Source organism: Pollicipes pollicipes, unplaced genomic scaffold, assembly GCF_011947565.3.
Source record: "Pollicipes pollicipes isolate AB1234 unplaced genomic scaffold, Ppol_2.1 Scaffold_5724;HRSCAF=6776_pilon_pilon_pilon, whole genome shotgun sequence".
Taxonomy (NCBI): domain Eukaryota; kingdom Metazoa; phylum Arthropoda; class Thecostraca; order Pollicipedomorpha; family Pollicipedidae; genus Pollicipes; species Pollicipes pollicipes.
Window position 1 is genome coordinate 55694246 of NW_023596746.1, and position 20165 is coordinate 55714410.

The 20165-nt window shown below is 47.0% G+C and overlaps 1 protein-coding gene across 1 annotated transcript in view; it reads left to right on the forward strand.

Annotated features, from left to right (window-relative positions):
* The first annotated feature begins 843 nt into the window (after positions 1 to 843).
* LOC119103237 (alpha-1-macroglobulin) overlaps positions 844 to 20165 on the forward strand; it is a 24585-nt gene continuing 5263 nt past the window's right edge. The window contains exons 1-4 of the mRNA XM_037226679.1: positions 844 to 913; positions 13062 to 13228; positions 14217 to 14349; positions 15920 to 16043. Coding sequence (XP_037082574.1) covers positions 864 to 913; positions 13062 to 13228; positions 14217 to 14349; positions 15920 to 16043 — 474 coding nt within the window. The 5' untranslated portion in view covers positions 844 to 863. The remainder of the gene's footprint in view (positions 914 to 13061; positions 13229 to 14216; positions 14350 to 15919; positions 16044 to 20165) is intronic.

Here is a 20165-nt window from a genome sequence, read left to right on the forward strand (position 1 = left end):
GAGATCATGCCCCAGGGGCACACAACGGCCGTGGCAAGTAACTTGTGGCGCCTAGCTGTAATCATCATCCGCCTGCTTTCCATGTCGATGTCAACAGACGTTCAGCTACCAATAGCTGTTGTCCGGATGTCTGTTGCCTTCTATGCGTTGTCTTACATTCCAGACGCTTCCATAAAACGTTCTGAACGCCGATGCCCACATCATCTGTGAAAAATTGCTTCTGCTACTTATGACCACTGCTGCGACGTTTCTGCACCTGCGAACTGCGCAGAGATGTTAAAGCACAAACTGTAAATAAAAACATTATTCCTGTAGTTTTCCGGTGGCAGTGAACTTCGTTAGCAGCTAAACCCAGTACATCTTATCACCGTAACGCTTGCGAGCTATTCTTTGTTTCATCTATGTGGATCTCTCAAAGTTATCTTTGAAGATAAAAGCATGACTCATGCCTTGAGCAGGTGGCCCGCCGAGTGACTGAGGCAATGTGCGGAGCCAGGCCAGCAATCTCCTTTCCAGCAACAGACATCACTCAGCGGGCTTATCGTAATTATCAGAATTCGTCCGATAGGCCAGAGATATTTCTCGGAATATGAATGGAAACACCACCCGGTTTTCCCGTTGTTTCCATCAGTGCACCCTGTGGCGCACCACTCACCGACGGGACAGCGCGCCGCGTGACGGGCGATGCCACAAATCCTGCAGTGCGATCGCAGTGCGATGCCACAGATCCTAGACTCGCAGGACGACGGTGTATCCCCGCACCGGTTTGACCAGTGCCACCTGCCGTCTGGCGAGGTAACGACGAAGCGACGGCGGCGCTGCCAGGTAACTGCATGGCCTCCCGTCGTCGCAGGAGGGCAGCGATGACACCTGTCTGGCTGCTTCTTCTGTGTGGCGTGGTGGCCGCCGAGCGGTAAGTGGGCCCCTTATGTCTCTCTTCCCTCCTCGGGGCCGATCGTGGTGTGTTTGTAGAGGGGGGGGGGGGGGGGGGGGCTGCGCTGCGCTGCTACCGGGCCGCCGCTGGATGTTTGTGCGCCGCCGGCTGCTGCCGTCACGCCTCCTCACAAGAGCGAAGTTATAGTGAGCAGCCCATTGGTCAGCATACGAGCCAGATGATATTAGCGCACGACTCGGCAAGTTGTGGCTCCGGTACACCCGACATCAACACACACTCATGTGAGCCACAGAGCTAGGATGAAGCGGGTGACCGGGGCATTGGCGGGACGTTAAGTCCGGTCAGGTACCATGAACGGCTGGCTCCCCGTGCATAGTTGTGAGCCCTCAACCGCAGTATCCCACCTCCATCTTTTTTGCTTGTGACCGTATTTAAGCGGGGCAAAAACGGAACGGAGTGCACTGATGATACGCCCAACTGGGAAGAGCCCAACGCAAGTGGCGAATTACATTGGCAAGAGCCTGCTGGATAACAACCCTGGGAGCCCCTTCGGCCTTAACGTATCCATGCAGACTCCATGCATTCTGCCCTCATCACGCCCACTCCTTCCATATACATACGCCGGCGCCCTCGTCAGCCCGCTTGTTCTTGACTCACACACGGATGGGCCCCCCCCCCCCACCTTTATCCAGCGCCTTGGCATGATAATTGGCTCGTCTGCGTAAGCCCCCCGTTACGCTAACGTAAATTTACGTATCACTTTTCAAGCATTGAACAAAGCCATGTTTAAGCCCTGTTTGAAAGGTATCATATTAAGTTGTCAGCCCGGGTTGATGGCTATGACACACTGCACTTCATTTGTCTTTGCTTGTTGTGGTTTATTGCATTTAGAGACACGTTGCAACGGTTTGTGAATGATTTGGCCCTAGCTGGTAATTCAGACGGTTCCAAATTTTTTCGGTGGCAGAAAAGGTATTTTTGACCGCTTGTCACCGTGCCCACTCGCGCCGGGCGCGAGTGTCCTGTTGCCCCCGGACCGAACCGCTCCAGCCTCGCCTCCACACTAAGTATTTTAAAACGCAGACCGCTACTTGTATTTATCATATACTATATATATATACACATATATATATATATATATATATATGTATATATATATGTATATATATATACATATATATATATACATATATATATATACATATATATATATGTACATAAATATATATACATATATATATATATATATATATATATATATATATATATACCATTTGTACAGGCATCAGAATGACACAAGCGATGTTACCTGATCAAACGGCTCGCAGCCGAATGCCTTGGCAATGCTACAGCACGCATTGCAAATAGTTGTGCCATTCAATGCTGAAGGCTTCGATCAGCTGTTACAAGGATTCTAAGCTCATAAAAAGCTTAACCGGATGGTCTTGGACGGTCTGCTTAAGCCCTAAGAGCCTGATTTCGTTGACCCGAAGTCCCCAGCTCGCGATCTGGTTTGTAATAATGTCGCCATTGTAACTGGAACCTGATCCATTAAACGGTGCCCAATAAATGGCAGGGCAGCACCAGCGCTCCACCACAGGCCGGTGGGCGGTGGAGCAAGTGTTTGGTGCTTGCCCATCCCCAGCGCTGATACCGACCAGACGGCCTCGGTGGGGACCGTCTTCTCCAGTCGGAGGGGCGGGGGGAGGGGGGGGGGCGGGGGAGCGGGTTCAACGAGCCTCGGAATACCCGATTACGATTCTGAGTCTAGCAGACGCGACGGCGGCGCGCGCGGGACTGCACGGTATTTCCCAGCGCCGTGCACGACATCTCTCCGACATGGGATTTTTGAGTAGGTGTGTGTTTCATGGCGTGAAGACCATGCAAATTCCTGACGTCATTCGCCAGCACACGAAGGACCAAAGACGGTCCTCAGGTCTAACATCACGAAGCGCGGCCGGTCGGCGTGCGAGAAAGACATCGGCAGATTCCCATGATTTCTCCCAGCGGATCTGACGAAAAGTGGCCGTGGGTCTTGGCATAATCAGCATTCTTGTATGCGGTGCATACAGCTCTACTAGTACCATTTCAGTTTGGTCACAAACTGGGTGTTAGGCAGACGGTGCCGGTGACGTTTCCGGAGTTGGAAGAATCTGTGGGATGAATGCGTTAAATATCTGAATCAAATGATTTGTGAGGTGCTCAGGTGCCTTAAAGCTCATACTGCACCCAAAGCCGAGCGTGGTGTGTGCACCCCAAATCCACCCACGCAGAGTGACTCGATTCGGCGGATATTGTGACGTCATGCGCAAGGGCGGCGTCACCAATTTTTGATAGGAGGAATGAGGTCGTAACAACATCTCTGGAATGAACATTGGGTTAGAAATATTACGCTTTATAACTGGCGTTCTCACAAATGATAATTGCTTTAAGAACTCCTCGCTGTCTTGTGCTGTACCGCCGCGAGACATGGGGGCACGTGGACCCGGAATGGAGGCAAAGGCCAAAGCGCACAAGTTTCTGAAAATTTATCTTTGGCCCCGTGGGCATTGACCGGAAAGAAATGATCGGAGCGGCTAGTATCCCCTTTCCTCCCAATGTGGAAGGACGTCCGTTGCCCCATGTCGGCGAAAAGACTTATCCCAGCTTCGTGTCGTCTTCTCAGCGCAGAATGTATCGTTATTTAGGCCCATTGGCCATATCATGTATCACTGTACAAACGTGTGCATAGTAGCAAAAGTTTTGCTGGGTGACATTTTACGTGTGTTTATCCTTCAGCCACAATATGGCTTGTACGCCCCATTTCAAACATGTTAAGTTTGCTCATGAAGCAGAAATGGCAGAGCATATGTTCCTATTTATCACAGTTGCAATAAAAGCACCCAACCGACTCGCTGAAAAATTTCCGAACGGCGCCGCACAGCAACGCCAAACATTTCACAGCTGCAGGCAATTGCATAGCGGATATTTGACGGTTTTATCACCTTAACCTTTTAAAGGTCCAAAAGGTCACTAACCTTAAACTAAAACCAATGACGTTTTGCTTAGAACAGGTATCTAAGTCAAGGCGTTTGTATGCGGAGGTCTGGGGACACTTTGGACACAAATCTGGAGGTTGACCTTGCTCGTCCTTATTTTACACCGAGGTCAAAATTTAAGGAAATTATCCACATTTGTATGACGTTTTAAACTGAAATATACATCTTGAGAATATTTTGATGCAGTTTATGGTCATATCCTTTTTAAGGCCCAAAACGATTTGGTTTCTGAGTTATACTCCCGCAAAAGTGCGAAAAGGTTTATTTGGGGCCTATTCCAAAGTTGCTTAGGCACTAATGACGTCATAGAAACGTCACGCGATTGCGGTCATACTATGGGCTGTTTCCTGCTTATGGTCAAAACAGCATGGTCGGTGGTACATTCGCAAAAGCGATGATGCAGCACGTGTGAGGCAATGCGCGGAAGATGATTGGCTGTTAGCAAGATTTCGATGCTGGATGCGTGTCGCAAACGTAAACGTAAGCACTTTCAGGTTGCGCGGCACTCGTGAACGGGTCATTTTCCCGTATTTGTAGGCTACAGGTCAATGTTATAAAAAAGAACGCCCCTGTGTGCAAAAAAGGACAACACCAAAAAATGGGCATTCTCCCGACAGTTATACAAAGCAAGATGCGATGGCAAATCTTTTGTTTTTCCCCTGCTGGCGTTTTTGTTGTTGGAAGAAACCTCTTGCGCTGTATTACTATGAACCCCTTTTGGGACTTTGTTTCGAAGGGAGGTCGCGGTGAAATTGCGTTATGACTGAAAATCTGTGCGGAAATGGCGAGAAAACCTGCGATTTTATAGTTCCACGAGCTGTGCAGGTGTGAGATCACACCTATTTGACAAAAGAAGATGAATCAGGGGCTTGAAATGTGTGTGCTCACTGGTGGTGTGTGGAAGTGGCTTGTATTGATCTTGATGTGATGGGGAATGTGCGTGCGAGATATGTACCTCTGTGAGAACATTGTTTTGGTAGTCTTTATGTCTACTGACTCTCCAAAATATGTTATATGCTGATACCTGCCTCCTTTTTATGCTTGAGTCTGAACATGATGAAGGAACCCTGTAACCTAAGAGAGGCACTAGCATTTATGTTGCAGGGGTGTACAAAGGCAAGCTGGTACTTTGTTATGATCTTGCCAACATTTTGAACCTATTGAGGCATTATGGTATGTAATTAATCCAGTGTGGGTCATTATCTAAGCAATTCATTTTGGCAGCAGGGGCAAGTGCATACAGCTCATTAATGCATATGCTCAGTAAAGGCTCACATTGTATGTCTTTGCAAAATTGTTTTCCCTAAAGAATTATGAAATTGTGAGGCTGTGTTATTACTGATGCACATTGCACTGTCCTCACAAATTTTATATGCAGGCAAGCATCGCTCATAAGTCAATAATGTTGTAGTCACTGCAACTTGCGTATGATGCTGAGTGCTGAGAAAGATGGAAAATAATTATTGTTGGTATCTTGGATAGCACTTAATAGTATTTCTATCATGAGCCTTGCGTACACCAGCAGCTCCATGACCCCCTTACATATTGCCCATCGTACCAAACTACATGCACTTGCCATGTTTCCAGCCTTGTGCAAGGTCAGCATGTTTGTAGTGTCATTTCGCCACATGTAACATTTTCCTGCTATATCTTAGTAAACCAGCCTGATGGCTGCAGCATGTTGCATGACTGTGGAAATGGAAGATGTGTTTGTATCTTTCTCACCTATGTTCTGTGGATTTCCAAAACAGGATGAGGAAGTAATATCACTTATTGGTTGTCAGCTTTGCTGTAAGTGATTTGTATTTTGTATCAAATGTTTTTGGTCAGCCACAAGTCAGATGGGGAGTCAATACAAGGGAGGACACTTGACCCATCTTTTTGTGATGGAATTTATTATGAAAGCAGCATGGATTGCACTACAAAAAACATACCATTGTTCCTTATGTCATGCCACAGTACAGCACCGAGGTAGTGCCACAACTGTTCACCTGTGCCATACATAATGTACCACATTGGTTGACTACTCTGTCAAGCCTATGAGATAGCAGCTTATAATTCATGAATGACTGGTAACAACTGATTCAACAATACCAAAGGACCATCAACAGCACGAATGTCATTGCACCACAATGGTTATATCAGGGTTAACTATTGATTGCATAAACACTTATAAGCAAAAAACCTTGGTAGCCCAATGCTACCATCTTTATCATAGCAATAGCAATGCTTTGGCAATCAATTCACAGCAGCGATGCACATTTATTAATGTTTGTATGACACCGCATTTCCAAGTACAAACAATAAGGAAAGTAACTACCCTGCAGATCACATATATCAGTGTCAGGACTACAGTGCTGCAGCCAACGGTGGGTCGATAATAAAGTATTGACAAAATCATCAACAGAACAGCGGCAACAGCAACAGCACAGCATACCGTGCTTCCACATTAACAATCTCCCACAAAAGCTGGCAATTGCTGCGTTGCGAATGTCAATCACCAAAGCTTTTCTTACGGCCAGCACCAAGACAAAAAATCCACGAGTAAAGCATCCACTAATCCGCCACTCGACACGGCCCCCGCGACGAAAAGGGCCAGCTGGTGTCAGCTTTCATATGTCTCGAGGAATTCTTTAGGTCTGGCTGCCAGGTGCTGCCAGGTATTGCTGTCGTCACGGGATCATTCCATGACGCCATCAAACAATGAAGTAATGGGGCGCATTTTTGCAAACTTTAAAATTTTGCTACTTAGCGTCATTTTTGAACCTTGAAAGCATACCAATACTTACAAGTAAGCTTTTCCCATCATATCTGATGCCTACCTCGATATCTTCAAAAGTGGAACATCCCTTCAAGGTACTTTAAATTGTGACACCAGTGAGTTCACGTACATGTCAATCCACCCCGCGAATTTGATTTGCCTAGATCTCTTAGTTTGTCAGTTGTCAGGTTTAAAGTTGACCCTCACCTGAGCGAAGGGTATTCAACCGGCTATCCGGGTGTGTGTTAAGTGTTAAGAGCACAGCCTCTCCCCGCCATCACGGTGGCAGTGGCGTACGATATTTCGACGAGGGACATCGAGCATGGCTACTTGACCAAATGATCCTGTTGGGAGGGGGGGGGGGGGGAGGTTGGTGGGGACTCGACACATTCTGACTCAAGTACACCCGACATCAACACGCACGCGTGAGCTACAGCGTTAAGATGATACCGGTGACCAGGGCATTGGCGGAACGGTTGGCGCGGTCAGACACCATGAATGACTGTCTCCCCGTGCATGGCTGTCCACCGTTAACTACGGTATCCCACTGAGACTTTATGTTTTCGACGCCCCACCACATTCACTCTAAGCATATACATACATTGGCGCCCCGTCAGCCCGTTTGTTCTTGGCTCGCGCACGGGCAGAAGCCCCCCCCCCCTTGCCCTCTCCTTTCCAGCACCTTGTTGCCATTGTAATTGTCACGTCCGCGCCAGTCCTTGTCGAACTAAATTACATTTCATTTCAGGTATTCCGGCCGTCCGGTGAAGCCAAATTCATGCCCTATTTAAAACACCCCAAATCAATATTATGATCAGCCTGGCACCGAAAAAAATATTGACTACGATACCCATGCGGCCTCTGGGCCGGCCTGAGGTTTCCCACAGCTGAACGACAACTCGTTCCCTTGCCAGCCTCCAGGGTGACGGATCCCTATTTGGACGACGCTCCCTCGTGTCCTGTGCACGGTGGGGTGGCCCACCACTCTTTTGGTCACCCCCACGAAGACGTTGCCTCCGGCGCTTTTGCGCCCTCGCCTCCCACCTACCGGAATAAGCTTTACAAAGCACCGCCCCGCGGCGCGTCCCTCAGAGGCCTGGAGGCAGACAGCGCACCTGATGGGACGGTTGAGTCCATTGGCAGACAGCTAGCCCCCGGCATGACCTGGGTTTACGCGTTTCAGTCCCCGTGGCCGGCGCGCTCTGGAGACTGGGCTTGACCGGCCTGTCGGACGACTTAGTCCCTTGTTGCCCTTACTTTAGGCATCGATGACGGGACCTCTATCCATGACGAACATCCCGCCAACAAGGTCAAGGTCCTTAAGACCTGGCATACACCACATAAGAGGACAACTGGTAGTGTCTCGATCTCTCCCGAGGCGTTGCACACCAACGGATAGATCCAGTTGCCGCCGGGCGTAACCCTGCATTCCGGACGGTCCGAACTGGTCTTGGCCATGTTATATGACCAGCGTCTCCCCATGTTGTCACGCCTGAGGTCGCCATCAAACATTCATTTGCATAAGAGAAGGACTGCAATCGTTTGACTCCTCCTGAATCGTGACCAAAGCCGAGTCGCATCTTTCGGGCGTGTCCGCCGTATATCTCCCTTAGCTACTATTACCATTTCCGTGTGGCTCGGCTCTCGTACAAAAGGGGAACCGGATGCGAATCGGCGGGGAAAAGGGAAGCCGTATACGAGTCGGCAAGGAAAAGGCTGTCAGTCTGGTTGAAGCTTTACGAGCTGGATCTAGACTTAAGAGAGAAATAAAGAGCATTCGTAAGCACATCCCGTTCACGAGCGCTGGACGAGATTCAGTTGAGAATTCTACCGTTACCGAGAATTCTACCATATAGCCCTTCACCTGGACCAGTAAGATGCCCCTGGTGTTCTACTCAAGGAGCCGTTTGTCCGGCGGAAGGGGATAGGGGGTGCCATTGTTGATTTGAATGGGCCGGAATGAGTTAAGAAACGAACATGTTTTTAAACTTTTAAAATCCCATGTTCGTCTAAGACTGTTCATTCTTTTCCAGAATCCATAAGTGAAACAAACCACATCAAAAAGTTTCAATGTTGGCACCCCAATCTATGGGCAATGTTGGGAACACGAACAGAGATGACGTGGTCTCTAAAGTCGAACAGCGTTGGCCACCGCAAGGAACACCAGGAAGCGGGACCACGTGAATCTGTCCTTTGGACAGATTAACAGTCATAGCAGCACGAAAAGCAAAGCTCCTACATTTACTCTTTCATTTACGCCACCACATTCCAACACCATTTCGCGGTCTCGTAATGACCAATCCGTTCTTATCATCAATCTAAAAATCGCACAGGTAAACTTAATGCCCAGACTACCTTCTACATCTAAGATTTGAAATCCTGAATCGTTCAAAGGTCCTTTGCTCAGAAGCGTCATTATTTTTGTCCATCCGTTAGCCACAACTCACTATTAATTGTTAGACCGACGCTGCGCGACCTGTGGAGACTGCAACGCCTGGCGTCAAGGCTTTTGTTGGTAAGATCTGCTTGCGCTTGTTCAAAACTACGTTACACAATTTTTATGAGTTATCTATTAAGTGTGGAAATGTATTTCTTTCAAAAGGGGTCATCGTTTTCGTTCACCTGTTGGCCACAACTCAATATTAGCTACCGGGCCGACGCGGCACGGCCCATGGAGACTGCAACGCCTGGCGTCCAGGCTTTTGCTGCAAATATTTGCGAGCGCGCGTGTTCAAAACTACGTTACATAATTTGTATTACTAATCGATTCTGACCAAATGTGAAAAATCTACAGACACACATGGTTTGGCCATGTGACTTCACATTATTGACCCATTTCGATCTGCAAACCGCCTTCGCGGGCTCCTTAAGACGCGCATGGGCGGGGTTTAAATGGACCCCGCCGGGGTTCCTCCGGAATGGTGTCCGAACGGCGGGACATTGCCGCGCCAAATATTGCATAGCTGTAGAAAATTGAATAGCAGATCGTGTGCTAGCAACAACTAGATGTACCTTGCAAGTTTACTGATCTACGGCAGGTCGAAGGCAGGCCATGGATTCAACGGAGTTAATTTCTTGGGAATTGTGAAATCTGGTGGAACAACCGAGTGTTAGACGGTGCCATGCATCTCTGAGATGCTTTCTTAGGCAACACAACAATTGAATGACAAAATTTAATTGACCTAGGGTCGGGTATGAGGGTCAGACTAAGGTCAAAACCAGCCTGTTGTATACTCGAGGGCTTTCTTTATGAGATAGTTTCTGGTGCTCATTTCGAATTTTTTAAAGGCAGGAACTGTATTAGACATCTACCATAGATTTCTTAAAGGTCACGATAGGTCACTGACCTAAAATGGCTCAGGTCAATATTTCGTTTTTAGGAACATCCTGCCTAGCATAATATTTGTCGCTTATTCAATTGCAAAACTCAAAGCAGTCTTCTATTACTTTGGTCACCATGACCTTTGAAAGGTCAAGCAAGTTCACATGACCTTCCAAATTTTGCTTAAGTGAGTTTACGTACAGGCCAACACAGTTTGTAAAGTTAGTGTCTCTAGCCCTCTTAGTTCCTGAGATTTCAGCTGGGTGTCAAATTGCCCCCCCCCCCCCTCACTCGAGCGAAGAGTTTCCAACCGGCCACCCGGGCATGTGTTAATATGTCTGTGGAACCCAGATAAATTTTTGACAGAGCTGCATTTTATTTGTTTAGAAGACACTGAGCCACTGTAGATTAGAGGTGCCGGTGATGTATTCCATACAGCCGTCCATCGCCTGACTTATGCAAGTTATTATTGGCTTCAAAATACAAACAGAATTGACCAGGCGCTAGCTCCTGTTTCCTGTTTCCGCTCTGGTTCCAAGGTGAAAATGAAGATAAAAGGAAAATATCCGTATCCCTTGTTAATAAGCAAGCTATATCCCGCGATTTTATTGGGGAGGAAAGATAACCGTGCGGGACTTTGCCCCTCCCCCTTACGGTTATCCCTGTGCAGCCAACACACCAACGCTGCCCCCTCCCCCCTCCTGGCAAAGCTCTGGCTAGGTCCTTGCCTACATACAAAAGCAGATCAAACCGGCTACGTTGAATTAGGGACGGTTGGGCGTCGGTGTGACCAATTTATGCCTAAGGCAGGCAGCTTCGCGTAGGTTTTAGTTCTGCAGTAGCGTGGAGGAAAGGAAAATAATTCGGGGAAAGTACTATTGCTGGTGTCCAATATATGTTTTAAGCACGTATAAATAACAATGCTGAACTATTAGCATGCTGCAAAACAGCCATATGATCAGTTCGCAGCCAGTCCTGCGGGCACAGCCGGGCCAAGGTAGTGGCTGCCGACGACGGACGGGAGCAGGGCTCAGATAAGGAATAAATGACAGGAGGAAGGGCCTTCGTTCCGAGACTTAGTTTTTTTACAGGAGAAGCTCAAGTTTTATGGTGTCTGTCATACCGTTTTTGACAGTTAGCATTTGAAGCTTCCGAATTTGTTTCTGCCCAAAAGTGGTGCCAGAAATCGTGCCTGTTTAAAAGAAGTCGGCGAAATTTAGGCGCATGAAAACTCTTGTGCTTTATGGGCTATCGATTCGCGTTCGAAATTTTGACCAGCCTGTGAGGCAGATACCTCCTCAATGCCCGAAAATGCTGATTGCCGAGCATTGCGGCACGTTAAACTTTCGCCCCTAAATTCTGGCCTTGCCTGGATTGCGCGACCAAATGTTGGGGTCAGGACTCACACAACAAGCGCAGCTTATCGTGAGCGCTGATCCTAGAAATCCTTCCATTCAAAAGAGCTCGGATCAAATCTTCAAGAAAGCCTACCCGTTCGTGGAATTTCAGCTGCCCAGGGAAAACAATCTTGGAATGAAAGAATAATCCTGGGAAGCTGGAAAGCCTTATTTGCCATATGTCATAGATGAGTCGAATAGACAAGATTGTGCACCAGCGAGGAACAGCTGTAGGTTTATATCTAGTATGGAAGCTTTTACATTTAGGTATTCCCCAAATGTGTTATGTGAATCAACACGCGCCGGGTGGCCGGCTAGATACCCTTCGCTCGAGTGGGGGGAGGGGGGTCAATTTGACCCCCTCAGATCTCATGAACCAAGAGAGCAAAATTAGAACCTAGAACCTAGAGACACAAAATTTGTAAGGTGTGTTGACCTGTACGTGAGCTCACTTGAGTCAAAGTTTTAGGTTCCTAGGTCATGACCTTTGGGTCAAAAAGGTCAAACAAGGTCAAGTTCCAGGTTGGTCTCCAAAGTGCCCCCAGAACGCAGATAACCGTTTCTAAGCAAAAGGTCACATTCTCATTTAAAGTCAGTTAAGTTATTTGAACTTTTGAAGCTCATTGTGACCAAAATGATACCAGATTGCTTTGAGCTTTGCATTTGACTAAGCAGCAAAGATTACGCTAGGCAGTATGTTCCCAAAACCAAATGTTGACCTACGTCATTTTAGATCACTGACCTATTCCGACCTATAAGAGGCCCATGGAAGATGTACGGTGCGGTTACTGCTATCAATATACCCGAAATGAGCACCATAAACTATCCCATACAGTAAACCATAGGGTAATAAAACAGGTTGGTTTTGACCTTGGTGAGACCCTTATACCTGACCTCAGGTCAATGTAATTCGCTCATTCAACTGTTGCGTTGTCTAAGAAAGCATCTCAGATGTGTATGGCTTCGTCTAACACGCCGTTGTTCGATCGGGTTGAAGGATTCCCTAGAAATTGCCTTCGCTGAAACCATGACCTGATTTTGACCTGCCATAGGTCAGTGCCCTTACAAGGTACATCTAAATTTTTTATGTCAAATGATCTGCTATGCAATTTTCTACAGCTATGCAATATTTGTCGTGGTTGCGCCCCGCTGTTCGGAAATCATTCTGGAAAAATCTTCGGAGGGCCACCCGAGCGCCTGTCAAGAGCAGGCAATAGCCTCCATCTCTATCTCCATCCCCTGGTCATCGGCGTGGAGCTTTTCTAGGAGCTTTCCTAGAAAACCTCCTGAACTATACCCTATGTCTGCCTCCCACTTTTTGAAACATTCTCAAACCTCTACGTGTTTGCAGCACATGTTTATATAATTATACGATAAAGAACATGTAGCTTGTATGATTGGTACCCTTAGAATGGTGTGACATTGCATATAGCATACTAGATGAAAAATATAACATAGAACACTACATGAACATAATAACGCGAAAAAGGGTCGAAGTGGTCAAATTTGCAGAGTCTCATGTAAATTACATGGATGACAGCTCGATTAACATAAGCATAAGCTAAAACGCGTCGGCACTCCCGTTCAGGTCAACAAAAGTCTGGCCAGCTGTTCCAGCTTTGACAGTAGCGTTGGTCCGCTGTTGCAGCCGGTACCTGTTCACAGCGCCCAAAGCCTTCGTCGCCGGCACGCCTGAGCGGGTGTGTCTGACCCTGTTCGACGTGCCCGAGACCGGCGACCTGACGCTGACATTCAAGAGAAGTGAGAGTGGCCCGACGGTCGCACAGCACACCCAGCAGGTGTCGGGCGTGGCGGGTAAGTACCGAGCCGGGGTATGGCGGCCCAGGGACTTCGTGGCCACGTGCGAGGCTGCCACTCACTATGTAGTCTGAGCTGGCGTTTGAATTGATCTCCGTTGTGGCCGACTCGAGCTTTCTGAAAATGTATGCTTGATTAAATGTCATTTTTGGGTGCACGGTGCATGCTCACAGGCTAACAATAAAGCTGAAAACCAAGGCATCTAACAAAAGCTTCTGTGCAGCTGTTATCTTTGCGGCATCTGGCCTCGCGTATTTGTGTCGGGCACAACACCGAGCTGTATATTAATGCATTTAGTAAATTTTCTGCCACCGTCTTAGCGCTGGTCAGCGATTGTAATCCCATACTGGCACTACTAAAGCACAATCGTACGCAGCACTTAACGTTATAACAGGGATTAACACCCATGGTAGCTGTTAAACTGTGATGTGAGGCCACCAATTCAAAGAGCTGATTGATTTCGTCGGACATTATGATTACCATGCTGGGCGGCTGCTTTCAGTTTCAGGCATGCATCTGCACCCCCATGGTATCTACTAACGTTTTAAGTCAGTAATTGACCTGTTCGATAGTGCCAGCGTGTTGGCAATGAATGCATCGCGTGCATATGCCTGTTTCTTATAGCTGGAGACATGACACCAGAGCAATGCACGAGCCCGACCGGAGATCTTCGGTCGCTGCTCGCTCCCTCGGCGAGTGGACAAAGTGCTTGACATCGTCACCACTGACCGATCTGAATGCACCCATCCGGTGACGGCGAGGCCAGCCACACCATCTGTTTCCATGAGCGCGCTTCCTGGCCAGGCCACCCATCAGTCGGCTCAGCGTCTTGGAGCGAAACCGGCGGCTCCTCGCGATAGCATGGCTTCGTTAAGCCCCCATCCGCCCTACGGTGTTCAGATACACGTGCACCTCCCAGGGGAAAATAGGAAACGCGCAGCAAATATGTGACTAAAACAGTCGTTAATACGATGTCGTATTTCAGGTGGATCTAAACAGACCTGCTTTGCAGTTCAACTACCAAAACAGAGGATTTATAACGCCTGGATGGGTTTGGAAGTGACTTACCCATCCGCCGTCGACTACGCCATATCAGGAAGTCTACGCGTCTCTACCTAGTAAGTCAAATAAAGTGTCTTTCCACTGAAATCTGCTGCGAGTTTTGCAAAAAAGTAAAGCGGAATTATGTGTAGATAAGTGAGAAAGAATTATGTCTTTCAACGACATTTTGCTAAGAAGAGTTTTTGTGTGGATGCAGAACCCCTTTCCATATATGTGGTGAAGATACAGAATTTCGTATGTAAAGAAGTCCTGACGGTACAGCCGGGCGAATTTACGGCTGGAGAGCACCACAATGCTTGCAGCAATGCATAAAGAGTCCACCTGTCAATAGGAAGTGATTAAGGGATAATTGTGTATCATGTGTATTTCATGTCCACTCTATGGTGTGGCTGGTGGGTGGAAGGTGCAACCAGGTCTGCATGGTAGCCATTCTCTGATGTCAAGTTACCCGGTTCACAAATGTGACGCATTCGCGCTAAAGCACCGGATTCAAACGATTATGTTAACACACTCCGGGGTGGCCGGCTAAATGCCCTTCGTTCGGGTGGAGGTTAATTTGACCCTCCCGAAATATCAGAAAGAGAAGAGCTAGAAATACCAAATTCACAGGGTGAGTTGGCCCATACGTGCACTCACTTGTGTCAAAATTTGAATTCCTAGGTCTGGACCCACGGGTCAGATAAGGTCAAACAAGTTCGAAACCCAGATTGGTATCCAAAGTACCTTAAGACCGTCCATGCAACCACCGTGAACCTGGATACCTGTTTAAACAAACGGTCAATGGCATTCATTTAAGGTCAATGATCTTGCGTGACATTTTAAATGTCATGGTGGCTAAAATCACACAAAAGTGCTTTGATTTTTGCATTTCAATAAACGTTAAGGATTACGATAGTCAGTTTGTCCCTAAGAAAGCGTTAACCTGCGTCAGTTTAGGTCAATGACCTACTCTGACTTTAAAAAAGGTCATGAAAGATTGTAACGCAGCTCTTGTTATCTATAAATTCAAAATGAGAACCGCAAACCATCCCATACAGCAAGGTCTGGGTAATAAAACAGCTTGGTTTCGTCCCAGGTCTGACTTTCATACCTGACCTAATCTCCATGAAATTTGTTCACGCAATTGTTTTGTTGCCTAGGCAACTATCACAGAGATGCACGGCTTCGTCTAACACTTCGCTGTTCCATGACATTAAACGGTGCCCAGTAACTTGTCTTCGCTGAATCCATGGCCTGACTTTGACCTACCTTAGGTCATTGACCTTACGATGTATAGCAAAATTTTGAATGTGAGACTATTTGCTGTTCAATTTTTTATATTCGGGAAAAATTTGGCGCCGCTACGCCGCGCCGTTCGTATGTAATTCCGGACAACAACCTTCGAAGGGGCTAATTGACATCCCAACCGAGCGCGTGTTAAAGCATCATTCAAAAAGCATACTTGCCCGCAATATAACTTCGAAAAGAGAAATGTGCGGCATCTGATCCATTTAGTCTGGCAACCATTTCCATATTGGTAACAACAATTCAAACATTCACAGGATAGGGCCTCGCGCTTTACAGCATTTTGCGATACAAGATACAAGCCCCATTAGTGTCCATACCGGCGAATGCCGCGCGTTTCAGTTTAAGCGACGTTCCTGAAGAGCATCACTTCCTTCAGACAGACAAGTACGTATACAAGCCGGGACAGCTGGTCCGCTTCCGCGTCTTCTCCGTCGACTCGAACCTGAGGCCAATTTCGGAACCGGTAAGTTACACCGCAGGGTCGGGAGCCCCTGCACTGCGCCGAGGCCTCGCCGGTCCTGACCGGTGGTCCCGACCAATGCAAATAGTGTGTTCCCACCTTGTCCCTGCTTAGGAAAAGGTCCCTCGGAGCTCAGACCGACACGGAGCCGACTGTTCGGCGTTGGTGGTCTACGAACGAAATAGGGGCCCGCTTGTCCCAGGGTGTACCCGATCGGTGCAAGTTGGCTTTGGACTGACAGTTCATGGCCCGGCCCCGCCTTTGTGCCTTTCAATCGGGCATTTGATCGTCGGTCCCGAAGGGCTCTTCGGCTCCTCTGCGGGTCCTCGAGCGCTGTCTCAGGCCCACTCTGGTGTTCCTTGTCAATACCGACCCTTGTCAGGTGCCTCCCCTGACCAAGCAGTGGCCGCTGATTGACTTAATGGCCGCGAACAATGCAAATCGCGACACTTGACCCTGTCCCTGCTTGGGAAATGTGCCAAGGTCCCAGATCTGACCCTAAAGTTCAATCTGGTGACGAATCTTGTCACGGTCGCTAAGACTTCACCATAGGAATGTAGTTAAGCAAACTAGGGTTGGTGAAGCGAAGTGGGGAAAAAACGAACACCAGATGCACTAAAAAGCAGGGTAGTTCCCGGCTTTGAACCATTTCACTCTCAACGACGCCATGGAACTTGAGTCTCTTGTCCTTCCCCCTGCAGAAAAGGAAAGCACAGCCCGATCTAATGCGTTTGCTTGCCCTGTCTCGGCGAAAGTTGCTGTTGTTGGGAATCATTATAATTTTGTTTGGTCTCGATCTTTGAAACCAGGTATCGGTAATAGTTATAGAATTGATGGTATGCGGCTTAAGACGTTTTTGGATATGTACTCCTTGGGAGCAAAGATTGTAAGTTGATTTGGGCGACAAGTGACGTCTGCCATGGAAATCCCGGCTGATTGCCGCAAGGCGGGGTGCAGGCGCACCACCCCCGCTAGGCACGCTCGACATGGCCTGTGTTGGCAATCATAGTCGGACGATTACAGCTACCAGCCTAGCCGGTTGGCGTCGATCGTCACATCTTGGCAATTGCTTCGCCAAATATCCACGTTGAAGTGAAGGTCGAAACATTTTAAGGATTCCTCCGAATGAAGACGACTAGGAACTTGACCACGCTTTTGGGTGCAAGTATTCCACCGTTTTGTTTTTTATTTTCCGATAAGACGTCATAGCACATCAACGCTACTTGCTGCAGTCTGTATGGCTCAAAACATTACTGAATAATGTCAAAACACTCCCGCAATAGCACAAAACTGGACCATAGTAAGCAATAAATATAAATCGCGTGGTTAAAGGTATGCAGTGTGCAGAAAAAAACAACACAAAACTCGAGTCAACACGGTACGACCGCGGAGCTTTCAAAGTGTGACTAACTCAGTCAGGTGCACTAACTGGACAAAGTATAGCAGTTTTTGTTTTCTTTTATGGATATTTTGCCTGAGACACAATAAGTAGAGCATTCTTTAGATTTTGCATAGTTTGAGCTTCTTTTTGTAACGGGCCTTCATGTACTTGTACTTCTACATGTACATGTACATGTACTTCATGTACTTCATGTTCCAGAAAGTTGGGGGACCAAACTCACCATTGGGGGAGGGGGGGGGGAGCAGATTGGACATTGCGGGACAGGCAGTGGTCCACCCAAAAGAGTATAAGTCGACACCGGTGCGTACTTGTTTGTTTTCGTCATGAAACGTTTATATGACAAAACTCACTCGTAGCTCTTCAATCACCCAATACGTGGCAAGGCGTTACTGGATGCGCGCTGAACTAAATCTTGGGTACTCGCGTTCCGGGGGTCTTGCCATCGGGCCAAACATAATCGTTGCGCGCTAACATATTCATCCCTGAGTTTAAAGGGAATGTTCCAATTTGTATAGGATTTTGAGCCGAAATAGCCACCTTGAGGACGCTTTGATACAGTTCACGGTCATGTCCTTTTAAGACCCAAAGCGCTTCGGTTCCTGAGCCCGCCAAAGTTTGAAAAGGTTTATTGGGAGCCTACTTTAGCCACCTTGGCATTAATGACGTCGTAGAAACGTCATGCGATCGCAGCTATACTACAGGCTGCTTTCTGCTTATGGTCAAAACAGCATGACCACTGAAACATTCGCAAAAGCGATGATACGGCACGTATGATCAATGCGCGGAAGGGGATTGGCTGTTAGCAAGATCTCGCTGCTGAATGTGTGTCGCGAACGTAAGCGTGAACACTTTTGGGTTGTGTGGCACTCGTCGTGAACGGGGCATTTTTCCTCGGTCAGTGTTATAAAAAAGAACACCACTGTCTGCCGAAAAAGTTCGGCACCCAGAAAACGAGCATCCTCACGAATATAAAAAAGAAGACACGAGGGCAAATCTGACTTTGTTTCCCTGCTGGCGTTTTTATTCTTCTTCTGCTGGCGCATTTCGTACAGACAGCTCGGTTGCACGACAGCTCTGTGTACCGGATCACAGAACCTTGCACGGGCTTCTGGGTTAGCACGGCATTAATAAATTAGGGAAACATTACAGTGATTTTAGATACATCTTATACTCAATATTTCACACACGCACTGTACGACAAATTTACATCTTGAACAAAAAATTGTGCTCCACAAGTACGACCTCTTGAGCCGGATTACCGTGGCACCTCGTTGGGACATTGTTTTGAAGGGTGCTCACGGCGAAATGCGGTATTATGTTCGAAATTCTGTGCGGAACTTGTGAGGAAACGTGCAATTTTATAACTACGCGAGTTGTGCAAGTGTAAGAGCATTGCTGTGACATTATTTAAGTCTACTGATACCCAATGAAATGTGATATATCAATATTTGCCTCTGCCTTAATGGTTGTGTTTGAACATGGCAAGGTAATGTCGGCAAGCTAAGAGAAACACTAGGACTTATGTTGCAGATGTGTACAAAGACAATTCGGCATGTCATGATCTTGTCAAGATTTTAAACCTATTGATCTATGTGATTGCATATTGTCATTGCAATGTAATTAATATATTGCATGCCATTATATCAGCAATTTATTTTGGCAGCAGGGGCTAGTGCGCGCAGCTCATTAACGCACATGCTCAGTATAGGTTCACGTGATACGGCTTTGCAAAATTGTCCTTTCCTAAATAATTCTGTAAATATAACGCTGTATTATTAATGATGCACATTCTACTGTCTTAACAAATTTTGTATGCAGGCAAGCATTGCTTGTGAGTTATAAATGTCATAGTCACTGTAACTGCATGAGGTGCTGGGTGGTGAGATAGGTGGTAAAGTATTGCTGTTGGCGTCTTGGATAGCACTTAATATTTTCATCATGAGCCGCTTGTGCGCTGGCGGCTTCATAACTTCCTTGCATTTTGCCCATCCACCCATAAGTACATGCACTTATCATTTCTCCAGTCTCAGCATGTTTGCAGTGTCATTTCACCACATGTAAAATTTTCCTGCCATTTTTGTGTAAAGCAGCCTGATGGCTGCAACATGTTACATGGCTGTGAAAGTGCAAGACGTGTTTGCATCTTTGTCACCCACGTTTTGTGGGTTACCAAAACAGGCTGAGGAAGTGATGTCACTTATTGGTTGTTTGCTTTGCTGAAAGTGATTTCTATGTTGTGTCAAATGTTTTTGGTCAGTCATATGCCAGATGGGGAGTCAATACAAGAGTGCACGCTTAAGCCATCTTTTCGATGAAATTTATTATAAAAGCAGTGCACAATGTACCACGTTGGTTGACTACTCTATGGCAAGCCTATGAGACAGCAGCTTAGAATTTATGAATGGTTGGTAGGAACTGATTTAACAATGCCGAAGGGCTACCGACAGCAAGAATACCATTGCACTACATCGATTATATGAGGGTTAAATAGTAATTGCATAAATGATCCTAAGCAAAAAAAAAAAATATTGGTGCCCCAACTTCGCCATCTTCATCATAGCAATGACAATGCTTTGGCAATCAATTCATAGCAACGTAGCATATCTATCAATTTTCACATGACACCGCATTTCCAGTTATAAACAATAAAGAAAGTAACTACTGTGTGCATCACAAGATATCAATGTCATGACTACAGCACTGCAGGCAAGGATAGGTCAACA